Source organism: Zootermopsis nevadensis, unplaced genomic scaffold (assembly GCF_977971745.1).
Source record: "Zootermopsis nevadensis isolate Lab colony 2312 unplaced genomic scaffold, Znev_1.0 Znev_ptg000050l, whole genome shotgun sequence".
Taxonomy (NCBI): Eukaryota; Metazoa; Arthropoda; class Insecta; order Blattodea; family Termopsidae; genus Zootermopsis; species Zootermopsis nevadensis.
In genome coordinates this window covers 1,110,882-1,134,381 of record NW_028259182.1, presented here as the reverse complement: position 1 = coordinate 1,134,381, position 23,500 = coordinate 1,110,882, and the positions used below count along the sequence as shown (strand labels likewise).

The window sequence follows — 23,500 nt, the reverse complement described above, 5'->3', positions numbered from 1 at the left end:
GGTGGAGAACGAGAGGTGAAAGTAGAGAAGGGAAAATCAGGGAGAGAAGAGAGAGAGAGTGAACAGCGAGAGTGGAAATTTCCCTCCGGATCGCGGATGACCCCGATGGTCGCGCCACCACCAACGGCAGATGATGCACTCTGCTCAGATCAATATGGCGTTCTCAGTACCAGTGAGTTACACATTTCATGTTACCGAAGTCAGACACATCGGATGCTGAACATTAGGTTGTGCGTGGCCATATATAAACACACACACCCAAATGATTCCAATCCGATTCTAATGAAGCCGCCTTGCATATTCATACAAAAGTATAAAATCAAGAAAGCGAAAAGAATAAGATTGGAAATGTGTGCCCTTTGGAGTTTTCTAACATTCCAAAGGCGTTCTTGATACCACACACGCAGGCCACTGTTGCACTAATGTCACCCGACTTCAATGCTGTTGTTCCACAATGACCCACTGTTCCCAGCGTCGCCCAATAATATTCCAACAACAGGATCTTTGATCGTCACGATGATATGCGTCTCTTATAAACAAACATAACGACCACGGAGCAATGAAAATCTGCAATAAACGCGACTGAATGTTCGTGTTCTTCATACACCTTTCCAATCGTACTTAAATTATCTACGAATTCCATCTAGAATGCGTCATCCGCCTCAAATAACCTCGTCTAGTCCGATGACAGCCGGCGCATATGCGAAAGGTTATCGGCGAGAGTCAGATTAATATATTCACGGTTATTAATACATAAATCTATTCACAGATGGCGCTGCTATTGCAGATTCTTGAGACATCTGTTCCCTGCTCAGCAAACACAGAGCACATGGATTTAATATGGACTTAAGTATAGTACATTCAGCATGTCCTTTAGACCAGTGGTATTCAACCTTTTTTGTTCGCCTACCCCCAGATATAATTTCTCTTCCAACTTTGTACCCCCAAAGTTGTTGGTGTATAATTCAAGTTATACGTAGTATATAATCTACATCTAAAATAAATTAAATTACATTACATTACTGATTATTCAGTGTTTATCATAAAACATTTTTTTTTAAATTTCACGTACCCCCTGATATAATTTCTCTTCAACTTTGTACCCCCAAAGTTGTTGGTGTATAATTCAAGTTATACGTAGTATATAATCTACATCTAAAATAAATTAAATTACATTACAGTACTGATTATTCAGTGTTTATCATAAAACATTTTTTTTTAAATTTCACGTACCCCCTAAGATGTCTTCGCGTACCCCCTGATATAATTTCTCTTCAACTTCGTACCCCCAAAGTTGTTGGTGTATAATTCAAGTTATACGTAGTATATAATCTACATCTAAAATAAATTAAATTACATTACATTACTGATTATTCAGTGTTTATCATAAAACATTTTTTTTTAAATTTCACGTACCCCCTAAGATGTCTTCGCGTACCCCCTGATATAATTTCTCTTCAACTTTGTACCCCCAAAGTTGTTGGTGTATAATTCAAGTTATACGTAGTATATAATCTACATCTAAAATTCATTAAATAAATTACATTACTGATTATTCAGTGTTTATCATAAAATAATATATTTTTTAAATTTCACGTACCCCTTAAGATGTCTTCGCGTACCCCCTGATATAATTTCTCTTCCAACTTTGTACCCCCAAAGTTTTTGGTGTATAATTCAAGTTATACGTAGTATATAATCTACATCTAAAATAAATTAAATAAATTACATTACTGATTATTCAGTGTTTATCATTAAACATTTTTTTTTAAATTTCACGTACCCCCTAAGATGTCTTCGCGTACCCCCTGATATAATTTCTCTTCAACTTTGTACCCCCAAAGTTGTTGGTGTATAATTCAAGTTATACGTAGTATATAATCTACATCTAAAATAAATTAAATAAATTACATTACTGATTATTCAGTGTTTGTCATAAAACAATTTTTTTTAAAATTTCACGTACCCCCAGGGGTACGCGTACCCCAGGTTGAATACCACTGCTTTAGACTAATGAATAAACAGAGTGGGAGACTAAGATTCGACATAAATACTGACCCTGGGCCAAACTCAGAGTCGGGAGTAAAGCAGCTGGAGTGTAAATCTGACCTCTTAATGGTATTTGTGTTTGTGTCCAGTGAATTAGCACGTATAAAACGTAGCAACCGGAAGTTCCAGGTTCAAGTACAGTCTATTTTGACTGACGGGTTTCGTGGGATTATTTAGTCTCTCCATGTACATACATTTTCCACTAGGCTTTAAAAGGGTTAATTTAGTCAAAGGCTGGCACAAATTTCGCCACAGACTGTATCTTTTATGTGCTGTATAGTAAATTTAATGTTTATTTTCGGTAAATATTTCACGAAATGAATGACAGATCGAGGCAAGGTGAAGTTGTGGTGGTTGATCGATACAAAGTAATGTCAGTGAGACTAAAAGTCTGGTACGATGCATATTTCAAAACAAGGATTGTTAGAAGCGAACACCAGATTAAAATACGTGCGTGTTACGGAGAATGTTTGGAAATATGTAACAAGTGGATCGAAACCACTTGGCCGGTGTAATAAAGAGCTAACAATTCATACACTTCACCTAAAACTAACAGACTGATAGGTAAATGTTTAGGAAAATACCGCGGTTTATTCTGAGAACCATACAAAACGTCAAACAAAAATGGAATTTAAATACTTAAACAAAAGAGAAACACCTGGGCGAGATATGTACACACATTTTTATTGGAAAACCTTATCAGAGGAGACCCACTGGAAAACATTCTTAAGTGCAAGGATAATATTAAAAAGGTTTTTTGAGAAACGAGATCTGGAGGTGGTGACTGCATTTAGTTACCTCATGACACGACCCAGTAGAAGGTCTTTTTAAAGACGGTACTGGACCTCGGGTTTCAATAAAAAAAATGCTTCTTGGCCAAGCGAGTGAGTACTACCTCTTCAAGGTGAACCATGGAATTACGACAGAACGATTCGAGGCAACTCTCTTTATAGGTCAATGGTAAGGATGCACACCACTTGCGTTTATGGAGTTTATTTAGGTTTCACTTTGTTCCTAGAATGAATAACGCTAATTTTATGAAGATCATTAATATACTTTTAAATTGTAACGATGATGTAGTGTGTTTTCTCGTACGTAAGAACCACACATTTAAAAATTATACGAATTATTTTTGTCAATTAAAGGGTTAAATGAATATGGCAGAGATGCAGAGAATACCTTAAAAATTAAACATTAACTACACAACCCGAAAACGAAGTACAATGGTGGCTGTCTGAAACAGTATTATTATTATTATTATTATTTATTTAGTGTTCTGTCTGACGACAGGTCCATATGAACAGGATCCTTCCATCCTTTTCTCGGACTGGACCTGTTCATATACGTTCTTGGCAGATGATCCAGAAGTGGTTTGCCATTGCCTTCTTCTGTGTGTGAATGGAGTAATTGTTGGGATGCCACGGAGGAAAACTCCGTGTTGCCTAGACCACGGCCTTGCCCAACACAAGTTATAAATTCGGGCACCGCCGGGAATCGAACCCGAGACCCCAGGATTACAAGTCCAACGTTCTAACCGTTAGACCACCGTGGCTTGGTCTGAAACAGTACTAACTAAATATGTCGGGTTTATAAATAATTATTTTTTGTTCGAAATACGGGAATTCCCAGTACAAAGGAGGTTAAGAGAGCGGGGGAGTCCTCTTGTACTACGTATAAACCTTTCTTCTTCCCTCGTTCGTTCAGTGACGTGAAGATTAATCATGAATACAAAGTCTGCAACAGATTTCCATACTCGAAATAACTACCAAATAAATCCCATCAATCATTCCCATGATGTGCTTTCTTGCTTTAGAGTCAATGGATCTCTCTGACGAGAAAGTACGCCCTATGCCCTAAGTGGAAAGACTTATTAGAATACATCACGCTCCTTGCAATTACGAAATTGCACCCGAAGAATAATTTGTGCTTCTTGTCTCAAATGTTCATTTACTTGTAACAGACTTGATCATTTACGATTCTCAGGAATTGAATTATGGCCGAGACACGACATACAGGAAAAACTTTTTCTAGGAATAAACACGGTTATCATGTTGGAATGAGAACTGAAATGACAGGTAATTCAGTCACTGAATAATCTTTGCAGCGGAAAAAAACCAGCCACTGTTCTCTACTGATAGAGAAGGGCGTGTTTCCCAGAAATGTTCATGTCGTACCATAACTCATCTTCAGATCGGTCCGAAATCACATTTCCTTCTAAAAGGGTTTATCACAGTCTTTGCAAGAAATTGATCCTTATTTTATTAAAGCTTTTGCAACTATGCAATTTGAAAAGTGTTAGGACAGAAGCGGTCGTGTGCTACAGGCTACGTATACCGCAAATATATTTATCCTTCGATATCAGATCACGTTACAATGCGGCAAACAACGAAAAGGATAAAAGACGGAACACGATACATAACCATCAAAACTTTCCTGAGCTTTTACAGACTTGCGTTTTGAAAATAAGACCCTGAGTGGGAACGTTGAAGCGTATACCTCCCGTTACACTTTGCACACGTTCAAATATAACATCTACAGTTTGTCAGAAATGTATGTGTGGAAAAAATGTATACAATTTATGGCTAATCTTTCGGATTAGGTTTATCGTTCCAGTTTTTTGAAGTCCAACGCATAGGAAATTGGCTCGATTTCCTTCATCAGGTGACACGATAAGGAGAAAATACTATTCCAATCGGCTCCTAGGCGCAGCTGCATTGCTAGGGTTTGACAGTCTGAGACTAGTTCTACCTTGGAGCCCAGCCCAGCATCTCATCCTATCACCGGATGAAGGAAGTTACATCAATTTCCGAAACGAAAAAATATGAGCCCTTTACACTGCCTTCAGAATCCTTTCAACTTGGACAATAAAACTATTACAATACAAATAATTTATAATTTTCATTCCGAAACCCAGAACGGCTGAGGCCAATTATATAGTTTGCGTACAAACGAAAGTATAATATTAAAACGGATTTATATAATTTGAGAAAAAGTGAAATTGACTGAAGTGGCTTCCAACTTGATAAACGTCGAAAATGAATTACTTTCTGTTGTTTCATGACAGAGAATTCTATTTATCAGGTAGGTACAATCTGTTTATGGGAAACCAACTATGTATATAATACAGTAGTGTCACTTCAGCTTGTCAATCGCTGAATTAGTAAGCCGAAGATAGTGACGGCAGTGTAATGAACAGAAGCTAGATTAGCGATGCTGTTCTGTCAAGACCTGGATTTAAATTGATTAAGGTAGTATCTATATATTAAATCTTGTCCGTCTAATCACAATAAATTCTTATTAAATATTAAAATATTACAATAATTAACATTTAAAATATTTAAAATATCAAATGATGTTCTTTATCGAAATATTCGATTTACATTAGACCATCATTTTTCACGACATGTTTCAGTTCCTAAAAGAACTATCTTCAGGTGTATATAATTATATAAAGATTCAAATCAATAATAACTTAAATACAATTTCTATATATTATTTTAGCGTACATTTTTATCACATTTTTATCATATTATTTTAGCGTACATTTTTATCAGATTTTGATATTTTAAATATTTTAAATGTTAATTATTGTAATATTTTAATATTTAATAAGAATTTATTGTGATTAGACGGACAAGATTTAATATATATTTATTATATCACAATATGACGCAACTTTACCATCTCATAAGCTTGTATCATCGTCATATTTCACTCTCGTGTCTCTGTGGATACTGAAGCAGCCACAGTGGTGTTTATAAACATAGAAGTGCTTGAAACGAAAATGACCTCCGGTCGCTCCGATAGCCAATTAACACAGTAATTTCATTATACATTTCTGTCTTTTTAAGTGGAAAGTGTTTCTGACCTGGTTTTGTTACTAACAATCGATTTAGAATTTAACAAAAGCGTTTTATTCTAGCCTCAACAACCACAGTATCATCAGAGGCTTTTTAGATACTTGGAAATCGCTCAAAAAGCGTCGTACAACAGTACGAAGCACGAGTGTCTGCGGTCTATCCTGATACGATCCTTCAGCGATTCAACTAACAAACGAACGTGTCGATACGTAAAAAATCGTATGACTTTTATGACAGGTTCAGGACCTCAAATAACATCGCTTATTTAAACAGCGCAAAGTCTCGTTGTCTTACTTCAAGGCTATTTGCAAACAACGACGAGACGAGTAGGAGATGTTATGGGTTCTGGCGTCGTGTAGACTCCTCGGTAGGTGCCAACGTTTCGGTAATACAAACCGTCTCCATCTTCAGTATTGTTTTATTAAATTATTTACTTGAATGCAACCAGTGCTTTGCTTATCTGAAGTGGTGTTTCTTGGGGACAAACAGATTTTAACTAAAATTAAATTATTTGGTTATTCCGTCAAATCACAATTTATTTAAAATAAGATAATTAAAATAATTAAAATATCATTCTGTGTTCCATATCGATGATGGTTTAATAAAACCGAAACATGCTGTAACTGTTCCAATTGTAAATCGATTATTCGATATGGAACACAGAATGATATTTTAATTATTTTAATTATCTTATTTTAAATACATTGTGATTTGACGGAATAACCAAATAATTTAATTTTATAAATCACAATATGACGCAACTACACTATCTTAAGATTTTAACTAGTTAAGGGGGTAGGAGAGACAAGTTTTGCGCTTCTGAGAATATTTATAGGCTGCAGGGGTTGGTCTAAGTGGCTATTTTTCAATAGGTTTACCCAACAACAACCTGAATGCATTTCCTGTCCACAATATCCAAGCTACACGACCAACCTATCATAGTTTCCCAGACTGAATTACCTGAAGATCTGTTTAAATCGCCAAGTTTCAAAATATTAAGACAGTAATTATTGAAACCACGAACAGGGCAAACGGCAGAACATCGACAAAAGCTGAACGATTACAAACGTGTCAAGACAGCCCCGAGTCTATGGTGGAGCGCAAAAGTCCCTTTTTTACCTTTTCAAAGAAGGGAGTTGTTTTGGCACATCAAGGAAATCTGCCCTTCAAATACAATTCCGGACAAGAGTTTGAAACCCTGCATCGCACCAGGACACTGTCCTCGTCGGCATGTCGTCACCTGATCCGCGAGATTTGGCTGCAACTCTCGTCATGGAAAGGTTAGTGCAGGGGTCTCAAAACTCGTGACACTGTCCAACAAGTGTTAACTGTTGACAGTGCCTTGTACAAGGTTTCATTTGTGGGAGTGTCCTGAAAATACTATGAACTAAAAATTACTGCGTTGACTTAGAAGTCAACAATGGCTCCACAGAATTGCTGATTTCTCTGTCACCAAACTAACTAACTAACAAGATGGCTTGCAGAACCCGAAGGTTCATCACCGAATTAACCAAAGCCCTCCACCGGACCCTGTCCTGGGCCAACAAAATCCAGTCTCCTTCAACTCCTATCTCCCATAGATCACGTCTGAGATTATCCTCCCATCTACGTCTAGATCTCCCCAGAGGTCTCTTACCCTCAGGCCTCCTGACCAATACCCGGTGCACACCTCTTGTCCCATCCATGCGCGCTACATGCCCAGTCCATCTCATTCTTCTCGACTTAATCACCCTGACAATATTGGGGGAGGAGTACAGATTTTTAAGCTCATCATTATACAGTTTTCTCCACGCCCCATCGTCTTCTCTCCTAGGCCCAAATATCCTCCTCAACACCCGATTCTCAAACACCTGCAATCTGTGTTCCTCCCACAGAGTGAGAGACCATGTTTCGCACCCATACAAAACAACAGGCAAAATTATTGCTTTGTATATTTTAATCTTCAGGTTTTTAGAAATAAGACAACGACCTGGATAGTCAATAATCAAGTTCGTCTTTTAAGAAAACGTCAAAATTATATTCGTTTATATAAGACGTATGGGCCATGAGATTTTCCTGGACACCGCCTCAAAGCCTTGGAAACCATGTCTTGAGATCCCTGGTCTAGAATCAGGCAACTCCTTGACAAAGATGGTCAGAGATCAAGATCATCTGTCTTGATAAGAATAATGAAGTGTCCATATGCATCGCCGAAGACGAGATGGAACAGTTTGCCATGACCATGAGCCTTTCAAATTTAGCAGCACAGAGAAGTGTATTTATGGGATATGTTCAAAAGCATTCTCCCGAGGACGTACGAGACTCTACATCTGGCAGCAGAGATGTCTGCTTTCCTATCTCTTTTTATGTTTTGCTGAAAGAATACCACACAGCTGTGAGCATATGAAGCAGATCTCTTCCAATCATTAATTCTCAATGTTTATTTCTTGCATTTATCAACAGACACGAGCATAACTTTTATTCTACTTTTTGAGGAATCTGAATCTGGTGTTTGCCTTCGATACTGAAGAAACACGACAATTTCAGGGTGATGGCCTATCTTCGTAGACTGAAACATGAGCATTAGAACAAGAATTATACAGCTGACAACCGCGTAGTTAAGTAAATGAAGATTCTGTGACCGGCTTTTGCGTTGGTCGAATAAGTAGAGAGAAAAGAAATCAGACACCAATAAATTTTAACTCGTAATTAAAATCTGATAATATATAAAGACAACGGTCTTCTGGGATGTTGAGACGCGTAGTCCAGTAGAAGTTTACCGACGTTTCAGTGGTCCTTGCAGTATCCATCATCAGGGCGATCGCCTACTATTTACACGTCCTACAACGTACCACAGTTCTGACATCGATATAGGATAATGTTCTGCATTGCAGTATTATTATATTATTATAGAATTAAGCAAAGATTAGTAATGATTTTCACTCTATTGTTATAAAACATTACTTAATTTTAATTTTTAAACGCTGCTTTGGAACACTTTTAATTGAAAATGTACTTTTTAAGAATTATTTTAGATTTTACCGTCACTCTTGACGGTAAAATTTCTACTGTATTATAAATGTGTATTATGAGCACAAAACATGAGTCACAAAAAGCAATTACCTGACCACATTTTGAATAGGAAATCGGTTAGCAACAGGAAATGTGCTCGAAACACATCAATTCATGACTAGAGCATATCTTATCGTCTCCTTTCTATCTTCATACATAACAACCAAGCCATACCACAATGGTACAGTAAAGCAGTAACTGGTTGCGTCATAACTTATCACTCAGAACAATGCACGGGCAATCAATTCATCCAGTGTCAAGGCATCCCAGCTCATCTATTGAGTAGGGTTTCCGACTATTAATATTATTTTGACACAGGAAAATAAACAATTAGTAGGAAGACTACTCAATTATCAGTGACCGACAGGCTTAATAATGCATTTTATATTATATATTTATTTAGTGTTCTGTCTGACGACAGGTCCATATGAACAGGATCCTTCCATCCTTTTCTCGGACTGGGACCTGTTCCTATACGTTCTTGGCAGATGATCCAGAAGTGGTTTGCCATTGCCTTCTTCTGTGTGTGAATGGAGTAATTGTTGGGATGCCACGGAGGAAAACTCCGTGTTGCCTAGACCACGGCCTTGCCCAACACAAGTTATAAATTCGGGCACCGCCGGGAATCGAAGCCGAGACCCCAGGATTACAAGGCCAGCGTTCTAACCAGACCACCGTGGCATGCAGAGTCCTAATGCGATGCACATAAAATGATAGAATCATGACATCTGGTAAGTAGGAGTTAATTAAAATTAAGAGACTTCTTCATATATTTCACATAAACCATCTTGGACTGGGAAACCGATGAAATCGCAAGTTTAAATTCATCTCGGGACAGGGGCGAATTCCAACATGCAGACTGTCTGTTCTGTCACTTCGCGTGGCAATTCGGAACAGACCAAAATCCCCTCAAAGTACAGGCAACAACAGGTCTTGTAAGTACTTTCCTTGTCACAATGAGATGAGTCTGTGTCTCTACGAACTGCGGCCGCTAACGGATCCATTGTCCATCCTCCAGACTGAATACAGAACAGCGGTGGAATGATTCTGACAGAAGAAAGCCGAAGGATTCTGAGAGAAACCTTTCCCAGTGCCACTCTGTCCACCAAAAATCCCACGAGGACTAATCCTGAAGTGAACCGAACCACAGCCGGCGACTAACTGCCTTAACAGCTCACTTGAAAATCATGGACGATTTATGGTAACGAATATTAGCCCTTCAAACAAACTAACTCCCTGGTAGCAGAACCCGCAGGGACAACACCAAAGTCCGCCACCGGCCACGATCCTGAGCCAACTCCATCCATTTGCCATCCTCACAGCCCCCCTCCCTAAGATCCATCTTGATGTTATCCTCCCACCTCCTTCTTGGTCTGCCCAGTGGTCGTTTTCCAGAAGGATTCCCTACCAAAATCCTGTATGCACCTCTCGCCACCCCTACATGTCCAGCCCACAGAAGACTCCTAGATTTCACTATCCTCACTATGCTAGGTGACCCATACAATTCATGTAGCTCCTCGATTAACCCTTCAAATCCAAGTGGTAATAATATAGGCCTGTATTTATTTATTTATTTAGTGTTCTGTCTGACGACAGGTCCATATGAACAGGATCCTTCGATCCTTTTCTCGGACTGGGACCTGTTCATATACGTTCTTGGCAGATGATCCAGAAGTGGTTTGCCATTGCCTTCTTCTGTGTGTGAATGGGATGCCACGGAGAAACCGGGGAAGCCCCCGGAGGAAAACTCCGTGTTGCCTAGACCACGGCCTTGCCCAACACAAGTTATAAATTCGGGCACCGCCGGGAATCGAACCCGAGACCCCAGGATTACAAGGCCAGCGTTCTAACCGCTAGATCACCGTGGCCATCAATTATTTATTTAGTGTTCTGTCTGAAGACAGGTCCATATGAACAGGATACTTCCATCCTTTTCTCGGACTGGGACCTGTTCATATACGTTCTTGGCAGATGATCCAGAAGTGGTTTGCCATTGCCTTCTTCTGTGTGTGAATGGAGTAATTGTTGGGATGCCCGTAGGAAAACTCCGTGTTGCCTAGACCACGGCCTTGCCCAACACAAGTTATAAATTCGGGCACCGCTGGGAATCGAACCCGAGACCCCAGGATTACAAGGCCAGCGTTCTAACCGCTAGACCACCGTGGCGCTATGGCCTATACCGCCTATTTTAACAACTGATAACTCTTCATTTTGTTTTCATGGGTTTCATATGATTCTGATTGCAAAAATGAATTATTTCGTTAAACTGCGTTAACAAGTTAATCCACTTCGTGTTTTGTTTGAGGTACGGACTTAATTAATATGTATTATTTAGAAGAGTTTGGGCTTAAGAGGGTAAAAGAAAGTTGATAACAAACACATTACGACTATTTTAATTGTTTATGGTAGTCTCTCATTTTAAACAGGGAAAGCGTACACGCACGATTATGGACCAAATTAATTAAATGCGAACAGTCACATAAAAGAACTCACTGGTTCACATGGAAACATCAACAAAGCCTTTCAATTTCCTGTTGCAATAAAGCGTAGAGTCTGTTCGAGAAGACTGAAAGCGACGCCAGTAGCGTTTGAATCCGATATACGCTGGAGGACGGCGGGCACAAGAGTCGAAATGAAAACAGGGGTGGGAAGATCGAGCTTACAGGCTCCCGGAAGTCCTGAGATAATAATTTCCCACAGCCTAGGATCAAACAACAAAAACGATCCTGTTCACCTCATCTCCGGCCTGAATTCAAATGATTAAAATTCAACATTCAAATATCAAACGCTTTCGTTTTGTCCCTCAAACCTAGCCGGTAAACAGGGGGAGTCACTGGAAGCCCCCCCCCCAATGTATTTGGTTACCGCGGTAACGAAAGCGAGAAAGAGAAGCTGTTCTTGGATCACAATGATTAGCAGTAATGGTCCACAAGGTCGATCCCATTTAGCGAGACTTTTATTGGGGCAATTACGAGACAGACCTTCAAGCCTCGCACGAGGGAGAGAGGCAGTCTCTTAGGACACGCGAATTATCCCAACATCAGTAAACCAACTGCTCGTAATCAATTTAGTCTACAAAACTACAGAAGTCTACAGTGACAAATACGTCAAACAACAACCCTTCCACTCCGAATAAAAATCACAGAAGACTAAGCCTCTCAGATGCGGTGTGTCAGCTGAGTCTGTCTTTATCAAATGTTTTCATTATGAACTACGATGCCTTGGCGTATTAAATCGGCAAGTGTGGATGTATCAAGAGAACACGGATTAATGCAAGCTTAGAAGCGACTCGTCGTAATTACCGACAATCCTATAGATAACTTAATTTCTTTACTAACGTGTTCGACAACAGCAAAACAAAAAATCAGTTACAGCCAAGCACTGAAAAGGCACAAAGTTGAATATATCGTATATTTCAGTGGTATTAAATCTGGGGTACGCGTACCCCCGGGGGTACGCGAAGACATCTTAGGGGGTACGTGAAATTTTAAAAAATATATTATTTTATGATAAACACTGAATAATCAGTAATTTAATGTATTTAATTTATTTTAGATGTAGATTATATACTATGTATAACTTGAATTATACACCAACAACTTTGGGGGTACGAAGTTGAAGAGAAATTATATCTGGGGGTACGCGAAGACATCTTAAGGGGTACGTGAAATTTAAAAAAAATTATTTTATGATAAACACTGAATAATCAGTAATGTAATTTATTTAATTTATTTTAGATGTAGATTATATACTATGTATAACTTGAATTATACACCAACAACTTTGGGGGTACGAAGTTGAAGAGAAATTATATCTGGGGGTACGCGAACAAAAAAAGGTTGAATACCACTGGTATATTTGATGCAAATGCAGTGTGTGCTATGACGAAAATACAAATCACAACCCAACGGATCATCGAGATCTCTAACCCACTAGCAACGTTATACCATTTCTACAACAACAACAACAACAAAAATTGTGATTAAAATTGATTCAAATAATGTTTGTTACATGAGTAGACGACATAATAGACGGTTTTACGTGCTGGGCTATTGGATTTCATACCATTATCGAAATACCAATTCTACAAAGAACCACCAGGCGAACTGCTGAAGTTTACATTCATCGACATTATTAATAATACGATATTGTATTCACTAGCGGCGATTCTGAAAAATTTCTATTCTCTCTCGTAATAATGGAAAATAGAAAGCTCGAAAAAAAGACTTAATAATACACGTTATGCAACAATAAAAGTTGAATGGCGCACCCAGATTTTTAGTATACATAAAAGGGGCTCTTTGAGTTTATCACGTTCGTGTTCGATTAATGTCACCACGAAAAGCTGTATCAAATTCCACAATGCACTGTCAAAAATTACACGTATTTCGTTGATATTTGCACCACGTGGGAACAAATTTAGGCAATGCAAGCACAGTGTAACAATTCTGTGCAAATACTGAATGGGTATTCTGTTATCAATGAACTTCACGATATCTAATACAAAAAAAATTAATACCTGACAATAAAGAATATAATTATGATTTTCGTTGTCAGACATTTTATGTCTCAGAGATTCTCACACCTTGCGCGAACGAGCGACCAAATTTTTCATGTCCTGATGATGATGATAATGATAGCAGATCCCTTGCCACTACGGCAGGGACGCGACCTTCGACTGCGGATAAAAGAGACGGACCAAAGGTACGGAGGACACCTGAGAACACGCTGACTGAGCTGCTGACAGCGGATAAAGAAGGGGTCAACAACACGGCTGAGAGCTAGGCAAAGAGCTAAAACACAACTCATCGTTCAGAAAGTCAATTTGTTTCGAGCTATGACATAACATCTACCTCGATACTATTGCGGTCCGTGTTATTTCACACAGCACAAACAAGGAGACTCAAAAAGTAGCAGAATTTTACCATTGAAATATCTCGCCGATGGAGGATATCAAATACAGCCACCCGCATTACGAAACTCGCTTTAATGGAACAAAAAATTTCTTCGCAACAGTTAGATTCATTCTGTAACGCGCTAACGTCTTGATATCTTACAAATCAAAATTTACGTCCAATGCAAATTATTTAGACCTAAATACGTGGCAAGGTTAAAATGGTAACGTTCCATCTATCACTGCAAATTACTTCTACAGCAGTTTAAAAAGCTTTAAAATAGTCTTTACGTACATAATTAATTATTCCGCATAGTCTGCTTTCAGTGAATATCCAGCGTTCCCCACGGGTTTATAACTAACGTGAACATTAAGACCACTGTCATTAATTACCCAGGTGAGCTTTACCAATGCTTCGTAAGTTTCCTTACTCCTTCGTACTCTCCCTTCTACCCGCTTCATGACATTAAATAATAAATCGATGCACCAAAGAATGAGGAATTTAATACGAAGGCCGGTTACAGCCGTAACTACAAATTTTGCAATACAACAAATAGAAAATAAACGAGAAACATTTCGTGGTTATGTCCTTCTAGTAGAGGGAATAAATATTCGGCTACATTAGACAAACAGATCAATTTACAATACAGTGGACTCCCGATTATCATTGCTGGTTGGGAAATATATTTTCCCGGATAATTCTAAGAAAAAATGAGAAAATTTGCAACAAATACGTAAGTTTATTTACAAACATGCATTACTTACATTTTTAAAGATTTACTAACGACAGAAAGGATTTTATACAAAATTTAATAAAATACACGCCAACTATTCTTTAAAAAAGGATTCCATCAGATAGTAATAACGATCTGTTGTCATATATTTCAGGTTTTAGGAACAACTGATTTATCTTAATAAGTTTCGTAGTGTATCATTCCAAACGTTCTAACCTTTACAACAGATTTTATAAATTAATTTGTAATTTGGGAGTCTATTATCTGAAATATCTTTATATAGATGAAATCAGTATAAGGCGTGTTTAAAAATGGAAAACTGTTTCTAATTCCATAACAGTTTAAACACAAAGTTAAAAGAATATATCTGACTGTCATAATCTGTCTTCTGACTACAAAACTGCAAAAACTGCACGTAAAAAAATAGATTAATTTCCACTGCCAGAAATGTATTTTCCAGCACTTGTAACGTTATTTGCAAACCAAGAATCCTCACACTCGACACAAATAGAGACCAGTAAACATTGCCAAGCACTCCATATTATTGGTGGGAAGAAAATGCTCTCCCCAATGACTCATGGGTGCTCTCCAAACGCAATGAAGAATGTTAACGACCCATAAAAAGGGAGAGAACAAAAACTCGCTAAGAGATTAACGCCCGGGCAACTAATTTCAAGAGTTTTTACGCAACAGAGAATTCTTGGTGTAAAAAGTAGGACATTCTAAAAAATTTAAAATCAAATAACTGCACGCACAAAACAGACAGAAAATAGGGTTGAATTTTGAACACTGTTTAACTTAACATCAGAAAGATAATAATTTTTTTATATTTTCTTCTCGATTTTATCTATCATCAGTTTAATCTAAAAAAAACGTGTAAAAGGATGGATCTCCTTTCGTCTACTGAAGCTTCCACGTATCTTAATATTCAATCAGTCACATTCATACGAGGCGCGTCCTCAAAGTAAGTTTCCCTGGGGCCGTTTACAGAAACAAAACACAATTTCATGGAAATATTTATTGCAACAGATACAGCAAGTGTCCAGCTATTTTTCAACATATTCGCCACCGGAATTGAGACATTGGTCATACCGTGGGACCAACTTTTGAATACCTGTGTCGTAGAAGTCTGCCGCCTGGGATTGGAACCACTGTGTGACAACCATCTCCGCCTCTCTGTCATTCTCAAAACGCTGACGCTGACCGGACAGGAATTTCTTGAGGTGTAGGAAAAGATGGAAATCACTGGGAGCGAGGTCCGGGCTGTAGGGTGAATGATTAAACACCTCCCAGCTGAACTCCTGCAGGAGACTTGCTGTCCGTCGAGCCGTGTGTGACCGCACTTCACAGTCGGCGGGAGCTGGAATAAGAACCTCCATCTTCAACAGCTGCAACGATGCTACTGTGAGAACGCGGGAGGTGCCGTTAGTGCATGCGCCATGCTACGTCATTGCTCTATCACGTACGCACAGTCGCTTCGCGCAATATAAGGTTTGCTAGCTGTGGGACGAGTGGGAAACTTACTTTGAGGACGCGCCTCGTATAAACAAATATAGCATCAACTATTACTAAACAATCTCTGGAGACGATGCAATGTGGTAAAATAATAGGTTACACTAATATAAATCCCTTAAAGAGGATCTTATATCCTTTTATACTGTGCAAATTTCTGATAAAAATATATTTCTCATATACCGACAAACTTTTATTCACACTAGTTGCCGAAATATATAAGAAGACACGTTTCAGCCGCTATCAGGACATTATCAGTGCAACCTTCTCTTAATGAGTCAAATGATGTTAAAATAAACAGTCGTACAACTATAATATTTGAGCGTTTAAAAACGCAAAACAGAAATCGGAAAGAATCAACAGCAGAGAGCTAAAGACTCTTCTCCTGTTTAAAAAAAAAAAAATGAAAATAAACAAAATCTCAAAATGTGTTCTCTTTGGCGTACACTAACATTCCAAAGGCGTTCTTTGTAGCACATTACGGGCGATGACGTCAGCAGTACAACGAAGCAAATAACAAGTGCAAGAACACTATCAAAGTAAATAATAGTCATTGTTGTAACAATGTGACAAAAGCCCAACGACGTGGACTGGCTCTAAGGTAAAGCTTGAAGTACACCCAACAACAGCAATGAATATGCTCGAAATGAAGCTCATTACGCTGTATTTAAAGTGCCTCAATAAAAACTGCGCTATTCATAAAAAGGCTTAGCGAATCCGTGCGTTTTGCCTACGTCACTAGTTTGTGAGTAGAATAAAAACAAACACATACGAGGTGAGATCGGAAAGTTTCTAGACTGCGCCTATAAAAACCCGTACACTTATCTCAGGTATTAAATTCATCCATCACCCTCGAAGTAGTTCCCCTGGGAGTGAACACAAAATCCCAGCGCCGCTGCCAAGCCTGGAAGCATCCCTGGAAATACTTCTTTGTCAGCCTGTCAAGCACCATCTGCGATTCTGCCTGAATCTCTTCTATCGTCTCAAATCTCCTTCCCTTTAGCTGAATTTTCATCTTTGGGAAGAGGAAGAAGTCACACGGCGAATAAGGAGGGTGCGGGATGACGGCCATGGTGTTTGAGGCCAAAAACTGCCGAACTTTGAGGGCGGTGTGCGCTGGCGCGTTGTCATGATGCGTCGCATGTGGAGTTCTTCCTTTAGAATCAGCTGACAGGTCCCATAGCCTATCCAAACAATGTCGCACAAGTCGTTGATGGTACGACGTCGATCTTCGTGAATGGCCTGCCGAATCTTCGTAACATTTTCGGGCGTTGTGCTCGAAGATGGTCGTCCAGAACGCTCGTCATCATCGACAGAGGTTCGGCCATTTTTAAAACGTGAATGCCACACAAAAGTTTGCGCACGACCCATTGTGGACTCCCCAAATGCTTGCTTTAGCATTTCATAGGTATCAGTAGCCGTTTTGGCGAGTCTTTGGCAAAATTTGATTTGTTCATGAAAATCCGCCATTCCGAAATCGCAGGAGGGTCGGTGTAATGCACTACCAAAACGCCCGTAACTAAGAAACAAATGCTAATTCGATGATGCCGGCTGGCACACTGATTCACTATGAATGTAGGCCGCACCCCCTAGCGGCAGAAGCTCGTACTACATCCGGTTCGCCCTCTATTGACACAGTCTTGAAACTTTCCGATCGCACCTCGTATATTATATAAACCAAAGACATTATCGACAATGGAAATGAGACAGCGAGCTACAAAATACTGCCGCTGGGAAATAATAATGTTTATTGTGTGAACAGTATATGCTTTCTTATATCCTAACCCATCCACCCCTTAATCCCTGTGCCTTTCACTTCAAACGGATCTGGAACGCAAAGCTTCGTCCCGACTACAGCACGTAAGAGCACAATTAATTTTTCCTGCAAAATATATGTTGAAAAAAAAATTACAAGCAGCTGACGAACTTAAATAACATATTCCAAACGGCTGTCCAAAGGAACTTACCTCCTCCACAGGAATGTAGCTGCTGGGGCCATGGATGGTCGGATGTGGGATGGGCATTCCTCTCTCCTGCCAACAGAAACGATAAGGTTTGTTACAAAACCGCTTAGGCCAATCTCCACATCACATTTCGATTAAAACATTTTAACGTCATGATCTATTTTGGACAAACCAATTATACAACATACGTAGCCAACGACGTTGAAAGTCAACCTGTAACAGGGGTTTATAAACCACTCCCTTTCCAAACGATATAGTCGTTGGATTTCGCCAGGTACCAAAGTCAACAACGACTTTTAATTCTATAGAAAGACACACTAACTAACTAACTTCATGGAGCGGATCAGACAGTAATAGAATCCACTTCACATCCAAACCCAACTTACCACAGACCAATTTTAATATTATTTTCCTATCTACGCCTAGCTCATCCGAATTGTGTCTTTCCATCAGGAGTGTGTTAGATTCGTCTTTCACGTGTACCTTTAATAAAATGCACAAATAATGCGAACAAAATAATAAAACACTAAATTAAATACGAACTCGTTACGTTCCCATTGAAACAGATTCAATACCTGTTACTGACATTCTCACTTCACCATGCTCGTGTGTTGCTGACAGTAAAGAGAACTACTCAAATGGCACTGTCGAGTGTCATAAAATACCATCGAAGCCTTTCACACTGGTTTCTTCAGTAATGTATCCGATAAATTTAAATGAAAATGTTTATAAAGGAAAGCAGGCACCATAAGCTCCTCATACAAATTGCATTACGAAATATGGGGAAATAAGCAAGAAGCCGAAATGTCATTGCCCTCGAAGTTATATCAAACTTTACCAATAAAGAACAAAATTGGTAAATACACTACAGTCTGCCGTTGCTATACGCCTAAACCATAGCAACGCTAGCACGAAGCCGGTACCTGAAAACCTGCACCACATTCTAAGAAACTGATTTCAATTATTTTTCCCTTGGCAACCTCTTAATATAAATATTTTCAGACCATCAAATCATTCTAAAAATCGTCTTAAGAAGAACCAAGGCCTCTGTGACGTACGTATGTATGTTGTGGCTTGCATCGTTTAAAGCATTGGTATTCAACCTGGGGTACGCGTACCCCCGGGGGTACGCGAAGACATCTTAGGGGGTACGTGAAATTTAAAAAAAAGTATTATTTTATGATAAACACTGAATAATCAGTAATGTAATTTATTTAAATTATTTTAGATGTAGATTATATACTACGTATAACTTGAATTATACACCAACAACTTTGGGGGTACAAAGTTGAAGATAAATTATATCTGGGGGTACGCGAAGACATCTTAGGGGGTACGTGAAATTTAAAAAAAAAATATTATTTTATGATAAACACTGAATAATCGGTAATGTAATTTATTTAATTTATTTTAGATGTAGATTATATACTACGTATAACTTGAATTATACACCAACAACTTTGGGGGTACAAAGTTGTAGATAAATTATATCTGGGGGTACGCGAAGACATCTTATGGGGTACGTGAAATTTAAAAAAAAATTATTTTATGATAAACACTGAATAATCAGTAATGTAATTTATTTAATTTATTTTGGATGTAGATTATATACTGTGTATAACTTGAATTATACACCAACAACTTTGGGGGGTACAAAGTTGAAGAGAAATTATATCTGGGGGTACGCGAACAAAAAAGGTTGATACCACTGGTTTAAAGAGTTAGGACGAGCGCATAAACTGACAGGACAAAAGATGTAAAAAAACCTCAAGGAGCCAGCTGTTTCTGAAACAAATTATCGTCTCTACATTAAACATTCGGTCGCCATATGAATTCTGTCAATTAGCTAGCTAAAGTGTGCACTGTCTATAAAGATTAATTGACATTCATTGTACCCTGGAACGTTTTCGGAATATATTCGTATAAACTTAGTATAAAATAATAAGGTCACTCGGTGTTGGTATAAATAATATTCTGAGCTGAAACTTTCGAAGTTATGAATTAAGCAGAAGAATGACAACTAATCACGGCAGATTGTCTTTACTGAACAATCAATACTCATCCAAAAGATTAGAAAGGTGTACTGTTTGGAGTACACTGATATTCCAACCGGGCTTTCAATTCCACATCACGTGGGTTTTGAACAAATGTGATCTAAGGACATTGTTGTGTTAAGGAGGTAGACAGATGCCCCCGTGGGGCAAAGCCCCTGGAGCAACAATCGATGAGGGCTAGGCCCCAAAAAGTATATCCCTAATCTAAAATCCCATTCACAAGGCTGAGAAAATATTACAATTTTATATCTCATTCACTCAACTGATAGAATACTCAAAATATGCAGCCAAATTCACAAAAATAAGAAACAGGATATTCCAAATCTAAGTCACATTCACGCGGCTGACAAAATATTTAAAAAAAAATGCCCGTTCACAAAGCTGACAGGGTATTCCAAATACGGAATTTCATTCATAATGCAGAAACGACATTCCAAATCTAAAATCCTACTCACAAGGTTCACCGGATGTTCCAAACCCCTTTCAAAAGGCTACGACGAATCTGGAATCCCACTCATAAGACTGACAAGAAAATATTCCGTATCTGAAATTTTATTTATGAAGCTGGCATAACATTATTCCATCATACACAGTTGTGGAGTGTACTGCTCGCACCGATAGAGCACGCCACTGGACACCTGTTGTCAGCCTTAACCTCCCATAACTTGAAAGTTCGCTATCAAATATTCTGGCTTGATTCCAAAACCAAGCACACTTCGTAACTCCCGCTTCAAGGCTTAACATAATTCATATTTGTGAAAACCTCACGAAGAACACTTGAAGCTTTAAGTTTGTATCTCTGAATCGATACATTACTTTGCAATTTCCGAGGTTTCGATAACAATTCAGAACCAGAGTCTTCACGTCATAAACAGCTCCTTTCCACGAAAAAGCGTTTAGGTCACACTCTGTGAATGCCGACGTGGTCACAATAAACACCAATATTAATGTTTTCCATGATTATTGATTATACATATTAAACATCTCATTTCGCGTGACTTTGTCCCCTAACCCCATTTTTCCCGCAAGGTCTTAACTTCGGGCATGACAGTTTTAGATTTTGCGGGGAGAGGGGGGGGATTAAAGACCGTAACCCTCGCGAAAACCGAGGGAGTGTTATATTTATGCCGTAGTTTATAACAAAATTTACTCAAAACGACACACAAATGCATTAATTTACTGCATATATTGATTGGTTAAAGACGTTGCAACGAACAGAGGATTGTCTGACGAAATGGAAAGGATTGGGTACGGAGCTGTCTCGGCGCGCTTCGACGTACTAATCCGACATCCGCCCGAAGAAGTGTGGAAAACATCAGACTATCGAAATCCGAACTATACTGCGCAGAGAACACCTTAATGCCGACAGATAAAACAAAAGAAATCAAGTACCTCTGTGATGTCATCGTCTCCACCGAGGCTGACCGAGAAGAAGGGAAGTGCTTGACTGTACCACGATCTATTTGTCGATCTGCGTTGGTCCTTTGAAGGGGTTGGGTCTGGAGAGGAAGAGGAACCAACCCTGAAGGGAGGGGAATCGAAAGTCCCGTGGGACGTCGGTGTGGCATTTTCTGTGCAACTAAATTCAGGGTCCCCTGACATGGAGTCATTGACAATACTCATAAAGTCCCAGGTATCACATGGAGCAGACTTGGAGACATCGTCAAAATATGAACATTGTAATGACGAAGCGGAAGGCATGGCACTAGAGCCAATGGCAGTCGTCCTGGGAGACGGGGAGTAAAGTCTGAGGTCTTCGGGCGACGACTGAGTAACCATTACGTTATCAGAATGATGGCGACGATGACGTCCCCTGTGATGCCTTTTCCTCCACCTGGGTGTAGCCAATTGAGGTACTGCGGCGAGATTACTGATATCCGGACAAGAAGTTCGGTTATTACCACTGAGAGCCTCTTTGCGCGAATCAGAACGAACATTGTCACTGTGGGGTGATTTAGAATGTTCTACATGGGAATCTGTTGATGCATTTCTGTTGTCTTTGGTGTGAAGGTGATGGAAAGGCTGTGTACCATCGTCTGAAGATGAATCGACAAAGGGGTTACTTCCCTTTAGATGTAAATCTTTACGTGGTGGAGAATCGTGTGGATGAGGTAGTTGACCCTCGAAGGTGTCTACGACGCTACTTATCGTCACAGGAAACATGTTGATATCGCCTTTTATGGAAGGTAAAGTTACGTCCTGAATGACAGGTGGCATTGACATGTCCGCCAGAAGAGATACAGGAGACAGGATCTGCCTTCCGCGGTGCCAGAATGACAGTCACCTCCGCTAACAGAAAGGCTCGACCCGGCTGTATGTTAAGATTCTTGTCGAATGGCTGAAGAGATAGAAATAACACACGTTGCGCAGTAGGAGTAGCTGTTTGGGACCACGGCAGTATGAGAAGTTAAAAAATAAAAGAATGATGAATGTCTCGTAAAATATGAGCAGAGAAACCGAGGATAATTTTCTATATGAAGACAGTAACAACTCTTTTAAAAACTGACGTCACCCTTCTATAAGAATGTATTATATAATAAAAATGTACGCGTAAATGGTATAAAGTCCGAGGAAATAACGAGCCACAAACCATTAAAGTACGTGAACCCGTATGTATATGGGTCTGCACATGTCAACTGACATGACAATATGAAGAATGCGGAATTATATTTTCAGGACGGTACGCAATTGGTTGGAGGTGATACAAAAGAATGAATTTAGTTATGTAAATGGGAAACAGGTAAGGATTTAGCAATAAAAAACTGTGAGGAAGCCCCTTTGAATCCGGTTTCAATAAGATGGCCGATGACATAGCAAACATAGTTCAGCGTAACAACATGTCAATGACCAACTCCACGTGTTAGGAAAGTAATTCACTGAACTCTGTCCGCCTAGGAATATCACAATGGTTGCTCACTCCACACTACCTTTTTTTTTTTTAAGGACTCTTCATATTTTCACGACAAAGTTTAGAACTCAGCTCGCCAGAATGAAACGCATATATTATGAGCAACTCCACATAAATGTAATAAAAACATCCACTCACAAACTAAACACGTCTCCGGGCAACATATAAAAGAATAACAGCGGACAGTTCATTTAAATTTAACACAGGATTACACTGAATATATAAACATCGAGTATTCTAAACTGCAGAAATTCATTAAAACATCACACTACACGGGCAAGTGGGCAGTAACAATTAACGCTTCAAAACGAGACACGCACTGAAGCAACTTGGAACCATGTACCACGAACTACTTTGGGAAAGATCTAGGTGGAATGAGATGAGGAGGAAAGATTTAAAGGAGGGTTGTGACTGTGAGAGAAGGGGAAAGGGAACTATGGCGATGTTTGTCTTCTTCTTCTTCTTTTTTTTAGT

The 23,500-nt window shown here is 39.1% G+C and overlaps 1 protein-coding gene across 1 annotated transcript in view; it reads right to left on the bottom strand.

Moving 5' to 3' along the window:
• Sesn (Sestrin) overlaps positions 1-23,120 on the bottom strand; it is a 268,523-nt gene extending 245,403 nt beyond the window's left edge. The window contains exons 1-2 of the mRNA XM_022065278.2: positions 21,511-23,120; positions 18,068-18,133 (exon numbers count right to left, since the gene is read on the bottom strand). Coding sequence (XP_021920970.1) covers positions 18,068-18,133; positions 21,511-22,341 — 897 coding nt within the window. The 5' untranslated portion in view covers positions 22,342-23,120. The remainder of the gene's footprint in view (positions 1-18,067; positions 18,134-21,510) is intronic.
• Positions 23,121-23,500: the final 380 nt, after the last annotated feature.